This window comes from Squalius cephalus, assembly GCF_949319135.1.
Source record: "Squalius cephalus genome assembly, chromosome: 22".
Lineage (NCBI taxonomy): Eukaryota > Metazoa > Chordata > Actinopteri > Cypriniformes > Leuciscidae > Squalius > Squalius cephalus.
Genome location: NC_137143.1, coordinates 30,583,969 through 30,598,711, shown reverse-complemented (window position 1 = coordinate 30,598,711; position 14,743 = coordinate 30,583,969). Strand labels below are relative to the sequence as shown.

General features: G+C 35.9%; 2 protein-coding genes across 7 annotated transcripts in view; both read right to left on the bottom strand.

Annotated features, from left to right (window-relative positions):
• aldh4a1 (aldehyde dehydrogenase 4 family, member A1) overlaps positions 1-9,392 on the bottom strand; it is a 9,907-nt gene extending 515 nt beyond the window's left edge. The window contains exons 1-16 of one of the 2 annotated variants that reach the window (XM_079856486.1): positions 9,182-9,392; positions 9,019-9,066; positions 7,727-7,820; positions 7,546-7,638; positions 6,715-6,762; positions 6,433-6,588; positions 5,273-5,422; positions 5,094-5,168; positions 4,528-4,715; positions 3,689-3,762; positions 3,397-3,593; positions 2,548-2,595; positions 2,307-2,459; positions 1,665-1,786; positions 1,116-1,234; positions 1-225 (exon numbers count right to left, since the gene is read on the bottom strand). The exon at positions 1-225 is cut by the window's left edge and continues 515 nt beyond it. In XM_079856486.1, the coding sequence (XP_079712612.1) occupies positions 113-225; positions 1,116-1,234; positions 1,665-1,786; positions 2,307-2,459; positions 2,548-2,595; positions 3,397-3,593; positions 3,689-3,762; positions 4,528-4,715; positions 5,094-5,168; positions 5,273-5,422; positions 6,433-6,588; positions 6,715-6,762; positions 7,546-7,638; positions 7,727-7,820; positions 9,019-9,059 (1,671 nt within the window). In that variant the 5' untranslated portion in view covers positions 9,060-9,066; positions 9,182-9,392 and the 3' untranslated portion in view covers positions 1-112. The other variant, XM_079856487.1, reaches the window with a different exon arrangement.
• A 1,708-nt stretch (positions 9,393-11,100) lies between these two features.
• Positions 11,101-14,743, bottom strand: part of iffo2b (intermediate filament family orphan 2b) — a 37,717-nt gene continuing 34,074 nt past the window's right edge. For 4 of the 5 annotated variants that reach the window (XM_079857785.1, XM_079857787.1, XM_079857788.1 and 1 more), the window contains one exon: positions 11,101-14,293. In XM_079857785.1, the coding sequence (XP_079713911.1) occupies positions 14,188-14,293 (106 nt within the window). In that variant the 3' untranslated portion in view covers positions 11,101-14,187. The remainder of the gene's footprint in view (positions 14,294-14,743) is intronic. The other variant, XM_079857786.1, reaches the window with a different exon arrangement.

Here is a 14,743-nt window from a genome sequence, read left to right as displayed (position 1 = left end):
TCTAACAGTCTAACAGCCCTCTCAGCATGATGGGACGATTAAGAACGGGTTTGATTGCTTTACGAGTCTTGATGGAGGGATTCAGGGTTCAAGGCGGGACGGTCATGATCTCTTAGCCCATGTAGGGATATTTCCATTCTGTGAGTGGCACGTAGGTCTGCTTGACAACCTGTGGGGACGTCCACCGGAGGACATAGTGTGGGCCGCCGGGCTTGTCGTTGGTGCCTGGAAACATTATCAAAAAGCATGAGATGGGAACTTTATATTTTTGTTAAAACGCTTGAATTATTCAGCAAAAACCTGTTTGTTATGTGAGATAGAACTACTTTTCAAGCTGAATTAACTAGTTAAGCAATACTGATGTAATTCCTTTCTGATATCATTATATGTATTGTGCAAAAGTTGTTTGTAAAGGGTTTACTTGGAATAAGTGGTTATGTGGAAGCTTGTTTCCGCCACAGAATAAAAAATACAAAAGGTAATTGGGAGTAGAAAAAGGTAACTTTTCATCTCACAATTCTAACTTTTTTTCTTGCAACTCTGAGTTTATATCTTGCAAAGGTCAGAATTGCGAGTTTATATCTCCCAATTCTTAGGAAAAAGATTTTCTTATTCACAATTTCTTATGGAAGCTTGTTTCCGCCACAGAATAAAAATATAAAAAAGGTTATTGCTACTATCTTACAATTCTGAATTTATTTTATTTTATTTATTTTTTTGCAACTGCGAGTTTACATCTCGCAATTCTGACTTTATAACGCTTTATAATTGAGAGTTGTAAACTTGCAATTGTGAGAAAAAGAGTCTGAATTTTGAGATAAAAAGTCACAATTACCTTTTTTTCTGTGGGGGAAACAAGCTCCTGTAGTTATGAGACTGAAGCTGAAATTCTGCATGTACATTTGCACAGATAAGGGCAGTAAGGGATTTTAATCACAATAGTCTAATGCCAACATGGGCTTTAGTTTTTAAAGAGTGTGTTTTTGATGCTTATTGCCTGGTCCTATGGATTTAAGGTTTTTGATGGAGGACTCAATTATTTTGACTTTAAATGATGCCAATGATTCAGTCTCTAGAGATTAACTTGATTGAATCTGAATGATATTTGGTTTTACCTGATGCTCTGGCGCCACCAAATGGCTGCTGGGCCACAATGGATCCTGTAGATTTGTCATTGATGTAATAGTTTCCAGCAGCGTTTCTCAAGACCTTTCCTGCCTCATCAATAACAGCCCTAAAACAAGCAATTCAATTAGAAATGTATGTTAAAGATACAAGTCTAGTGCAAAGATATGAGTGTCTGGACATTTTTGTTGAAAAGCTGGGAATGTGCTGATCTGGGTTTGGGAATGTGAGATCTGGGTTTGGGAATGTGCTGATCTGGGTTTGGGAATGTGCTGGTCTGGGTTTGGGAATGTGCTGATCTGGGTTTGGGAATGTGCTGGTCTGGGTTTGGGAATGTGCTGGTCTGGGTTTGGGAATGTGCTGGTCTGGGTTTGGGAATGTGCTGATCTGGGTTTGGGAATGTGCTGATCTGGGTTTGGGAATGTGCTGGTCTGGGTTTGGGAATGTGCTGATCTGGGTTTGGGAATGTGCTGATCTGGGTTGCTTAATGGATTTCATTTGCATACTAACTTAATCTAATGACATGGTGCAGCACTCACTTGTCTTGGGCAAAGACGGCTCCTGTCAGGGCGTACGGAGAAGTGTTGTCTATTAAGTGCAGGACCTTCTTGTAGTCAGATTCAGGGTAAACGTAAACTGTGAGGATGGGCCCAAAGATCTCCTGAAAAAGCAAAGAATTAATATATGAGATGTTTTATATTCACTGTTTTTGACTTGCTCTTATATTTCACTTTTCAAACATTTTAAAAACATTACTAGTTTTCCATCAAGTAAATTAAAGACGACCTATTATGTCCATTTTCAAAGTTTTGATTTAGTTTTTAGGCTCTAGTAGAATAGGTTTACATGCTTGAATGTTCAGTTATTTTTTTCCATATTCTCCATTGTTGCAGCTCCTCAAAGATGTCAATTAAAGCAAATGGGTGACATACAGTAATGCCTTCAATATCTAGATCCGGGTGACTGTGTGTGGTAACTGGATCAGCTGAGACCATCCGTTTGTAAAGAGAAGCGTTAAATGAGGTTAAATGGAAGAGATCGTTTTATCTAAACAAACCAAAGTCCACCCATTCACCGTCCTGAGCCTGTGTGTGTGTGTGTGAGTGCACTCCTGGTCAAAAACCAAACAAATGTCTGAGCCGCTGTGCCTTAAATTGCCTGAAAATGCTAAATTTGTATACCTCATTCATGATTTTCTCCTGTGCGTCGGTGGTTTCAATAATTGTGGGTTCCACGAAATATCCTTTTTTATCATCACAGTTTCCTCCAGCGATGATCTTCAGATGTGGAGAGGATCTGGCATGTTCCAGATATTTCTTGTTCCTGGCGAAGGACTTGGAAATAAAAGACATTGAGTTTAATACTTCGACAAAAGAAAACGTCATGCTTTGTTAATGAATAGGACAGGAAGCTGGTTTGTACCTTGTCATCGATAACTGCTGAGAAGAAAGTGCCGAAATCTTCGACTGGCTGTGAAGTGAAACAACAGAAAAATGTCACATGAACACTTGTGAGCAGCCATTAAAGGGGTGGTATAATGCCCTTTTCACAAGATGTAAAATAAGTCTCTGATGTCCCCAGAGTGTGTATGTGAAGTTTTAGCTCAAAATACCCCACAGATATTTTTATATATCATGTTAAATTTGTCACTTTTTGAGGGTGAGCAAAAACACACAGTTTTGTGTCTGTTCCTTTAAATGCAAATGAGCTGCTGCTCCCGGCACAGGGGGCGGAGCTTCAACAGCATGCACTCACACAGACATGCACTGAACATTTCAAAAACTTTTAGCCTTTTATGTTCAAACCGGAGTCAGACAATGATGGAGAGACTCGAGAAGAAGTGACAACATGTAGAAGCAACAGGACATTTCTGAATGGTTAGTTGATGAGTTTATGAAGCTGATGTGTAGTTATCTTCTAGTCATTGATTAGCATATTCTGTTTTGATAATCTATAAATCGTGTTCAGGGGGCGGGGTTTATGTAAATTTTAGGGTTGGTGATGTCACTAACCCGGGAGGAATGTGGTGTAGTCTCTACCAGCCGTTTGTTGTAGTCCTTAAAAAGCGATTTCTTTAAAAGCAAATATCTCCCTTTGCTTTGAACTTTGAGCGTTGTAACTTTGCAGATGTTGTTTATGCTCAAACAGCAACATTACACACTAACTAAAGTTAGAAAAGTCAAATCATAATCAACCACCCCTTTAAAACACAACCATGATCTGCTGAAAATTCAGTAGTCGCCAGTAATAAACTCAAACTCTTCTACTTACGTCTCCCAATTTGATCATTTTGTGCACATCCAGGAGTCCCTGTTTGATCTGAGGCCACAGTGAGTCTGGCACGTACATCCTGGAGCAAGCCGAACACTTCTGTCCTCCGTACTCAAACGCTGAGCGGATGGTGCCGGTCACCACACTGTCAACGTCTGCGGACTTGTGCACAAAGTGGAAGTTCTTGCCACCGCATTCTAAAACACAGGAAATTAAAAAATATTCAGATTTTCGAATTGTAAATCTTACACATCATTCGTATTGAATTCTCAATGCAACGGAAAACACAAACCTCCACCGACACGAGGGAAATTCCTGTAGATATCCAGATTCTGGGCGACCTGCTTCCACAAGCGTTTAAAGGTTCTGGAGATGATACAGGAAAGTCAGATTGGAGCGATATAAAAATCAGGACATGTTTAACATCTGGAAAAATCATATACATCTTAAAAGGTTTTCTATAGCAAATCCTATTTGTGTCGTCAAGTTCATTACACAACTGTTCAAAAGTAAATAAATTAATGTTATTCTTGCAAGGATGCATTAAATTGTAAAGACACTTATAATGTTGCAAAAGATTTTTTCTTTTAAATAAATGCTGTTTTTTAAACTTTCTATTCATCAAAGAAAATATATATATCATGGTTTCCATAAAAATACAACTGTTTTCAACATTGATAATAATCAGAAATGCTCCTTGAGCATCAAATCATCATATTAGAATGATTTCTGAAGGATCATGTGACACTGAAGACTCAGCTTTGATCACAGGAATAAATTACATTTTAAAATATATTCAAATAGAAAACAGTTATTTTAAATTAAAATAATATTTCACAATATAACAGTTTTTACTGTATTTTGGATCAAATAAATGCAACTTTGTTGAGCAGAAAAACATTAAAATCTTATTAAAACGCAAACTTTTGAACAGTTTTAAAGTTAAAATCCTACAAATTTTAGATTTCAACCATGCAAAAAACACCCCAGGGGTTTCAACTTTCCCTTTGCACTGCAACACCTGCAGTCTGACAAAGTTTAACCCAGACAGAATGTTACACTAAAGATAAGAGTAACGCAATCACATTGCATACAGTATGACCGAGTCAACCAGGATAGAAGCAGACGTACGGGACACTGCCAGTGAAGTTAATGCCAGCCAGATGCTCAGAGGACGTGATGGCGTCTCCAAACACCGGGCCGTCAGCCGGGACAAACTGGATGATATTGGGTGGCAATCCAGACTCTCTCAGGATCTTATAGACGGCGTAGCTGGCGGACATGGCCGTGTCACTGGGTTTCCACAACACCACGTTACCCTGAACGCATATTTGTGATGAATTCAGTGTTAGAAATGAACCAAAACTCTCAAGTGTCAGTGCATGTCACTGCAAATAATGTAATATTATCAATTCGACTGAACTGACACCCTCAGATGAGAACAAAACTGGATAATGACAGTAATGTCTTCTGCAGAGATGCTTATAGCAGGATTGATCTTGTTTCATAATTGATGAGCTTTTCTCTGTTATTGAACTGAATCAAAACTGAGCTGAAAATACTATTGTCTTTTTGAAATTGAATTTGTTTCATAACCAAAGAATTTTGCAACATTAACACTATTATTTTCCAGTTATCTCTGTGAAACAATCTGTATTGAATAAAGCGCTATATAAATAATCGTGACAACATCTAACCATGATGGCAGGGGTGCCGGCAAGGTTTCCACCAATCGCTGTGAAGTTGAATGGTGCAACAGCAGCTACAAATCCCTGAAACAAGTCAAATCCAAGTCAATACCCAATCATGGCTTGCGCAAATAAATCCGTTACGCAATTATCTGATTCTTTAGGAAAGGCCAGAGTAGGGAGCTCACCTCCAGTCCGCGGTACAGCATTGTGTTGGTGCTTCCATCGCTGTCCAACGGCTGCTGGTGTTCCAGCTCCATCGCATGTTTGGCATTGAACCTGAAGAAGTCGATGAGTTCTGCAGCCGCGTCGATCTCAGCCTGGATCACAGTCTTACCCTGAGACAGGAGCAGAGCACATCAGGAACCGATTCTCTAAGATTAATGAGAAGCCAGCAAACATAATCCCATGTGTAACAGACTAGTTAAAGGATTAGTTCACTTTCAAATAAAAATTTGCTGATAATTTACTCACCCCCATGTCATCCAAGATGTCCATGTCTTTCTTTCTTCAGTCGAAAAGAAATTAAGGTTTTTGAGGAAAACATTCCAGGATTTTTCTCCATATAATGGACTTCAATGGCAACCAACGGTTTGAAGGTTCAAATGTCCGTCTCAATGCAGCTTCAAAGTCTCTACACGATCCCAGTCGAGAAATAAGAGTCTTATCTAGCAAACGATCGGTCATTTTCTTAAAAAAAACAAAACAATTATATGCTTTTTAACCACAAATGCCCGTCGTGTACCATCTCTGAGATGCGCCACGCATTACGTCATCACGTTGGAAAGGTCAATAAAAATAAAAATAATAATAATAAATTAAAACAAAGATGTCGGACGATTTTGACATTGGAGGAAAATGTGTTTTTCGGCGTTCCCTACCTTTTTGAAGCGGAGTACACAGACAGATGACGTGATGTGTGACCTTTGCAACGTGATGACGCATCTCAGAGATGGTACACGACGGGCATTTGTGGTTAAAAAGTATATAACTTTTATTTATTTTTTAGAAAATGACTGATCGTTTCGCTAGATAAGACCCGTATTTCTCGACTGGGATCGTGTGGAGACTTTGAAGCCGCATTGAGACGGACATTTGAACCTTCAAACCGTTGGTTGCCATTGAAGTCCATTATATGGAGAAAAATCCTGGAATGTTTTCCTCAAAAACCTTCATTTCTTTTCGACTGAAGAAAGAAAGACATGGACATCTTGGATGACATGGGGGTGAGTAAATTATCAGGAAATGTTTAATCCCATGTGTAACAGACCAGTTAACATCAGACAACAGCCTCCAAATGTGCAAAGGTCTCAGATCGAGGGGTTGCTAAATGTTTGTGAACACGCACCTGTCCGATCATGGTCTTGGCCAGAACGTCTGCTCTCTCGGGTCCACTGATGATGTCAGCAGCTTTGAGGAAGATCTGGGCTCGATCTGCAACCGGTTTAAGATCCCATTCCCTCCGAGCAGCTACTGAGGCCTCAATGGCTTTATTGATCAGCTCCTAAAGACACAAACCAGACCAAATGATGATGCGAAATAAAACCTTTGAAATGATGAGTTCAAGTGAGGTGTTCAATAAAATCTCTCATATATTGATGTTATAATTTACACTAAAAACATACTGTACCTTATCAGCGTAGCAGAACTTGGACACTTTGTGAGAGTGGTTGAAGGGCTATGAAGAAAAAAAGAGAACTAATTAACATAACATCACACTGAACATGATTTATTAGAACAATAACTCAATATCTATAAACATGTATGTACATCAATGTAACATAATTATTAGTGCTGGGAAAAAATTAATCGAGATTAATCGAATCCAAAATAAAAGTCTGTGTTTGCATAATATATATGTGTGTACTGTGTATAATTATTTTGTATATATAAATACACACATATGCATGTATTTATTTAAGAAATATTTGCATGAATATACATTTATACATAATTTATATTATATATAAATATAAATAATCTTAAATATATACATGCATATGTGTGTATTTATATATACAAAATAATTATACACAGTACACACATATATATTATGCAAACACAGACTTTTATTTTGGATGCGATTAATCTCGATTAATTTTTTCCCAGCACTAATAATTATATAAATTGTGAGAAAAGCCATTGTAAAAACTGGACGAGATGTTTATTTAAAGTACAACATAGAAATAAATATAATAATAACACAACACAATAATAATAAATGGATTTTAAATATTGGCTTAAATTTAAATGATTTTATTTCAAGTGCAACAGAAAAATATAATAATAATAATAATTGGACCTTAAATGTTCATTTAAATGTATGTTGTGCATGGCACAATATTAATAATAAACATAATATTTCATGCTGTTATGAGCTCCACGGTATCGCCGACTATTTCACTGTAAAAGAGCAACAGATCACATGTTCACACAGAAACCAGAGGAATGATTAACTCACAGACAGCTGGTATCTGATATCTTTGGTCCACACTTCTTCATTTCCAATCACACATGGAATCTCTTCTGTCTTTCCCTTCAGGTTTTGTAACGCCTGATGATCACAGTAAAACAGAAACGGTCAATCAGATACAGGACATCCGATTCAGTGTGTGTGTGATGTGTGTGTGTGTGTGTTTCACCTTCTCCAGGTCTGATCTCTCTTTACTGCCCTCTTTAAACCCGAGCACGGGCTCATTCTTCACCTCCACCGCTGCACACGGGAAGGTCTTGAACCTGCAGAGAAACAAGCTTGCTGTTACTGAGTCTTCAACACTTCTCAATTAATCTGAATCTGCTTTTTCTTTAATCTCGTTCAGTCACGCAAAACACAAGCCTCTCAATCAGTAACTTATATAAAGTCATCTAGACAGAATGGCTTCAAGAATAACTTGTTGTAAATCCATAACAGGAGACAATTGGGTCACTTTAGTTTTGAATGCATCCAGCTGAAAGACAGCTGCTTATTTATTAAAATAATAAATATTATCACTATGATAAAAAAAACGTATTAAAACCCTTGTTGAAATAAACAAAAAAATATGAATGCATTTCTAATTTATAAGTATAGTTCCAGTCAAAGTTTGGAATCATTACTATTTTTAATGTTTTTGAAAGACGTCTCTTATGCTCATCAAGGCTGCATTTATTTGATCAAAAATAGAGTAAAAAAAGTAATATTGTGAAATATTATTACAATTTAAAATAATGGTTTGCTATTTTTATATTATTTAAAATATAATTGATTTCTGTGATCAAAGCTGAATTTTCAGCATCATTACTGCAGTCTTCAGTGTCACATGATCCTTCAGAAATCATTCTAATGATTTCTCTAATCTAATTCTATTTATATAATAATCATTCGAAACAGTTGTGCAGCTTAATATATATATTTTTTAATTTCTTTATTCTTTGATGAATAATAAAAAAAAAAAACAGCATTTATTTTAAATAGAAATCGTATGTAACAATATACACTACCGTTCAAAAGTTTGGGGTCAGTCATTTTCTTTCCTTTTTTTTTTTTTTTTAAAGAATTTAATACTTTTATTCAGCAAGGATGTTAAATTGATGAAAGTGATAGTAAAGAAATGGTTCAATGTTGCAATGTTTCCTTTATACAGTCTTTGAGTATGTGTATTATGCTTATGAATAGCTAGATCTAACGTTACAGTAAAAACAATGAGAGGCACTTGTGCAAACAGATCTCAGCAAGCTAACAGTGGGAGGACAGGTTTCTTGAGCCATTACATAACACAGTCTGTCTGCCTAATAGCACGTTAAATGCAAACTTCCAAGCTTACACACATCACATGATAATGCATAAGCACACGATTATTATTTTTCAATGCACAAGGTGACACATGTCAAATAGGCATCAGAAGACTCTCAGAGTGAAAGTCATGTGTAAGTCCATGTGCAATCGCATACATACCCCTTCCAAGACTGACAGATGACAGATCTCACTCGTAGCATGTTTAATCTGGACGTACAGGGGAAGGAGAGATTTTATATATATGTATTACAACTAAAAAAAAAAACGATGTGTATCCTCCTGCTGAGGAACTATAGCGCTAAAGTAGTATTAGAATACTTACACTCTCCAAGATCACAGACGAACTCACATGAATGGAGGAGAACTATCACTTCCGGGATAGGGGGGGATTTCATGACAGGCGAAATGTGTTGAGCCGTTACATTTCATAACAACATTTTCTAATAAAAATAGATAGTAGTGATTAACTGTTTTATTTCAAATTGTAAAGGTACGTTTACCGGCTCATTATAAAAAATATAAATAATAAATTCAAGTTAAGCGGCGCCCCTGTTGTTCATAAATGGGACAGGCAAGAGGGCGAGTCTCTCACTGGCCAATCAGATTTCGAGACGTTATGCTCCCAGTGAAACATAAGAGTCGATATTCATACAGTGTTTCTATTAATAAAATATTAAAATGTTATGCCCATTTGCCAATTTTTTTTTTTTTTCTGCAGTCAAAACTAGGAGTTTAATCAGTACAACACTAAATAGAGTTGGTGTTAAATCTTTTTTTTTTTTTTAAATATCAATTCTACCTTAACCACGTGACGCACCCACATATGTCCTTAAATAATGTTTACATTTGTGGAGGGCGAGAAAATGTGTGTGTGAAAATTATTTTTCTATAATAATATTTACCGCTGCACTTCAACCTGCAAATTTGCAAAGGCTTCGAACGTGGCTCAACTATTAAGAAACAAGGATGTGAACTATCCGTTTTATAATTACGTTTTTAACACAGTTAGCATCTAAATTTCATCATGGCCTCTATGCTTCCCAGGTAAGAGACAAGTGTGTTTCCATTGAGAAGATGTTGTAATGAGACTATAAGAGAACATGTCCACACACCTCCAGACAGAGTCAGAAAAAGCATAATATTCATGTGGTTTGAGGCTTTTTTAAACGTCCATACCTTCCCCTATTCAGTCTGAACTTCTGAACAGTTAAAACTCGAATAACTATACATTGACTATCATAACTGTCCATTTGTACATAACATCTCAAAATTGTAAATAACATATCTGTACATTCATAAAACTATATGCATGTATATATTTAAGTATATATATATTATAAGTATATAATATATATATATATATTTATATATATATATATATAATATATATATATATATATATATGTATATATTTAAGAAATATTTGCAAATACTGTAAATATATTTATACATAATTTATATTATATATAAATATAAATATTTTATACTGTGTAAAAATAAAAAAAAATTCTTAAATACATACATGCATGTGTGTGTATTTATATATACAAAATAATTATACACCGTACACACACATATATTAGCCTATGTAAACACAAACTTTTATTTTGGATGCGATTAATCGTGAATTAAGCCCAGATTATATATATATATATATGTGTGTGTGTATCTATGTATGTATACAGTATATACACATATATATATGTGTGTGTGTGTGTGTGTGTATCTATGTATGTATATATATATATATATATATTAGGGCTGTCAAACGATTAATCGCGATTAATCGCATCCAAAATAAAAGTTTGTTTTTACATAATATATGTGTGTGTATGGAGTTAAATTTTTTTCTATATATAAATACACACACATGCATGTATATATTTAAGAAATATTTGCATGTATATACTGTGTATATATATTTATATTATATATAATTTATATTATATATAAATATTTTATATATAAATAACACATTTTTCTTAAATATATATATATATATATATGCATGTGTGTGTATTTATATATAGAAAATAATTATACTCCATACACACACATATATTATGTAAACACAAACTTTTATTTTGGATGCGATTAATCGCGATTAATCGTTTGACAGCCCTAATATATATATATATATATATATATATATATATATATATATATATGGCCATAAACGCTAAACAAATAGTGTTTTGTTAAACTTAATCATTATGAACAAAAGGACCTCAACAAAGCAAATGAATCAATAATGTTTATTTTTTGACCCAGCACCAATTACATTCATTATTTTGAAACATACACCAGTTGCTCACACACCAGGAAAACTCATCTGCAGCATAAACCAATGACAAAGACAACCTAGAAATGTTCTAATGTACGTGTACTGATCCTTTCAGATGTCAAAGTAATTATAATAAAAAGAAACAGTGCTATGAGAAGGACGCCGGCCACAGATGTTGCGAAAGCCACTAACTTACAGAAACTGTAAATCTGTTGTAGATAGGCTTTCTGTGAAGCTCGCTGATGCTGGTTCGATGATCACTTGCTGATAGGGGTCTAATGAACTGGTGTTTTTATGCTCTATTAGAAATTCCATTTAAATTCAAAAGTAATTGTGCAACGTCACTGGATCTGCAGCTTGGCGGACAAAACCCGTCTTCAGAAAAGACCTCATACGGTCAAAGGTATGTAATGTACTGTGATGTAAAATAAGGCTAACGTGACCCAACAGAGCAATAACATCCAGTGTTTTATCTTGTGTCTGGTGAACTAAATAACATTTTCTATGAGCTCATCTGATATTCTGTACATTCACTGATAAAGGCATGATGTGATAAGCTAATGCGTTTGTACCCTTTATAGGAAAACCAGCATTATTGATGTGCAGACAAAACAAAGGCCCGAAACATATACTATGCAAGTACGTGAACACAAGCGCTACACAAGCTCGGTTTTGTGTGTTGTGTATGCTTATGAAAGTTCACACAATATGACCCCATCATTACAGTTTCATGTTTCACAGATTTTTCAGCCTGCATTTGCTGCCATTTTGTGCTTTTCTTAAAATGAACAAACATGAACACAGTTTTACTTTCTCATCCAGTTTCAGTTAGAAAGCTCTTCCGAATACAACATTCAAGTTCAAGCACAAAGATATTTACCAAATCATACCTTTGTTTTGAATACTTGGAGAGATACTTCTCATTTTTCCTCTATAAAGACTATGAACAATGGAATTAAATCAGAAAACACGCAACATGCACTTTTTCCAGTTCACCTCGCGATTCTGCCCTTTGCCCATTTCTTTGTTCATAACTCATAAAATAGATTTTAACAAGAGGCATCTGACCCATATTATGGATTCAGATTCAGAAAAGACAAAAAATAGCTTAATTTTCACCATAAACGATAAAAAACATAGACTAACAGTGTTTCAGGTTAAAAAAGGCGAGAACTCAGTGCAGGTTTTATTTTTTTCTAGGGAAAAGCATCCAAATTGGCCCTGGATACCCTGAACAATATAAAAACGTGAATTTTATACATTTATAAAATTCAAAAGCCAGACTTTATTTCATATTTGATAGGTTTGGGTATCAAATACACAAACCAAATTGCAAAATTTACAGATGATTTTATCAAATATGATATCAGCTCTTTAGCTAATAAAATGAATGAACAAAAACAATGCCCACAAACTTATTTACTACAAAATATATATTTTAAAAACCCTCTGCAACCATATTTGAGCTTATAATTACATCTTTGAGCTATAATTAAATCACTTATCAGTTTAATAAACCCATCAAATTTTCCCATATTTTAAGATTAATATAATTAAAATAATACGTATGAACAAATTTTTAACCCATGAAACATACAGGATTAAAATGCAAAATATAAAGGCACCAAGCAAGACAAACACAAAGGCAATTAAACCTCATAGATACAGAAACTTTATAAGCCATATCCATGAAAGCAGACGCCGAATCTGTACGGAACAGCGGCCATCATGAGGACCTCAATGCAACTTGTCCCATAATCCTTTGCTTTTGTAACTATTGAATTTATATATATTTATAGACATGGGTATGATTTCAGATAAACCCAACCCCAGCTAACAAAGTATGTTCTCCGAACATTCAGAATGTCCATGAAAAATGTTTTAAAAATGTTAAAGAAACATTCCATTTTGCAAACATTCTGGGATTGTTACTTTTAAATGTTCTCTGAACATTCCGAGACAAGTAGTTACATTTAAAAAAATTGTTTTTGTGCTAACATTTTGAGAACATTATTAAAGACCATACAACTTTAAAAAAGAAAAAAAAAGTTATATTATGTCACTGAAAGATCGTTTGTTCATCATTTTGAGAGAACCTTGCCGAACGTTCCCTGTTGGCTGGGACATGGTCTATATACAATCAAAACCTCCACCGAAAACTCTTGACTATTTAGCCTTGCAAAGAAATGAGCTTAGACATCAAGAAAGTCCCCATACAATCAACAAAATATATTTGATTATTTCCCTCATGATTATAATGAGTGCAACTTTAAAAAGTAGTGGAAATGCAGTAAGGCCATCCAAAATGAACCTGCAATATATACAGTATTTAGGCACATATCTGTAACCCTTGAAAAAGCTTCCATCATCATTGGTAGCAGCTCGAAATGATGTGACGCTGTTCCACAGATTCTGTGCGTAAACATCGTGAGGCCTGGGCAACACTTTAAAACACACGAACAGAGGAAATCAATCGCCTGCGCTGCAAACAAAGGCAAATCATAAACACAGATCACGAAATAAGGCCGATTGCATAGAACGTGAGCTTGCTCTGTGTTCCACTTTCGCCACTGGGTTCGGGGCTTAAAAGGCCGAAATGTTTCTGCAGTAAACCGTCGATTTCTGAAATTGTTTTTAGAAAAATAAAAAGCCACAAATGTTCTGATGCGTTTGATCAGAGGGGGTTCAGTCCGTTTTGGTCTGATTGGCTTTCAGTCTGATGTGTCACTGAACGTTTTCCAGTTTCTCAAGACATGGATTTGGGTTTGATCAGGTGTATTGTGTGACGTATTTTGGCTGGGACTGATCCGATTCATAGCAGAGCTGTTGCACCGTGTGACGCATCGATATTGATGTCAAGCACAAAAACAACCCTCATCAACTCCGCCCCACTCTGACTCGGAGACGGTAAAGCACCTACAGGATTTTGGGTTTGTGGGAGTGGGCTCTGTCCCTCAGTATAAAGCCATTGGCCGATTGCTGGGTGGCCCGAGAGCTGATTGGAGCTCGTGGGGGGAAGAGGGCGGGGCCTGGCTGGGCAGGTATCAGCTGATTGGCCCCTCCGTCTCTCCATCCTTGTCTGACTCGTCTTGTATCTCGTCAGTGTTCCCTGAGTCACTGCTCGCGGTTGAGCTGATGGAAGGAGAATTTCTGAAGGAATGAGATATTGTACGCAGTCACATTATATGATAGATAGAGTTGTCAAAAGTACAGACTTCGGTACCAAGTCGGTGCTGAAATTTTAGAAATGTGACGATACCAGCATTTCCCTCTAGCATTTGAACGCTGTTGAATGGATTCTTTAAAACCTCTGATTGGCCATTGTGTTCACACGCTCAACATATATGTCTCTGATTGGCTACAATAATCAACAATGACATCTTTGATGCTCTTTATCGAGCGCTTACATAGATACACACGAGTGTTTAAAAGCAGGCGTCTATCAGCGGATCCGTCTATCAGCGGATATATTAGGGATCTGAAAGCTGAATAAATAAGCTTTCCATTGATGTGTGGTTTGTTAGGATAGGACAATATTTGGCCGAGATATTGAAAATCTGGAATCTGAGGGTGCAAAAAATCAAAACATTGAGAAAATCT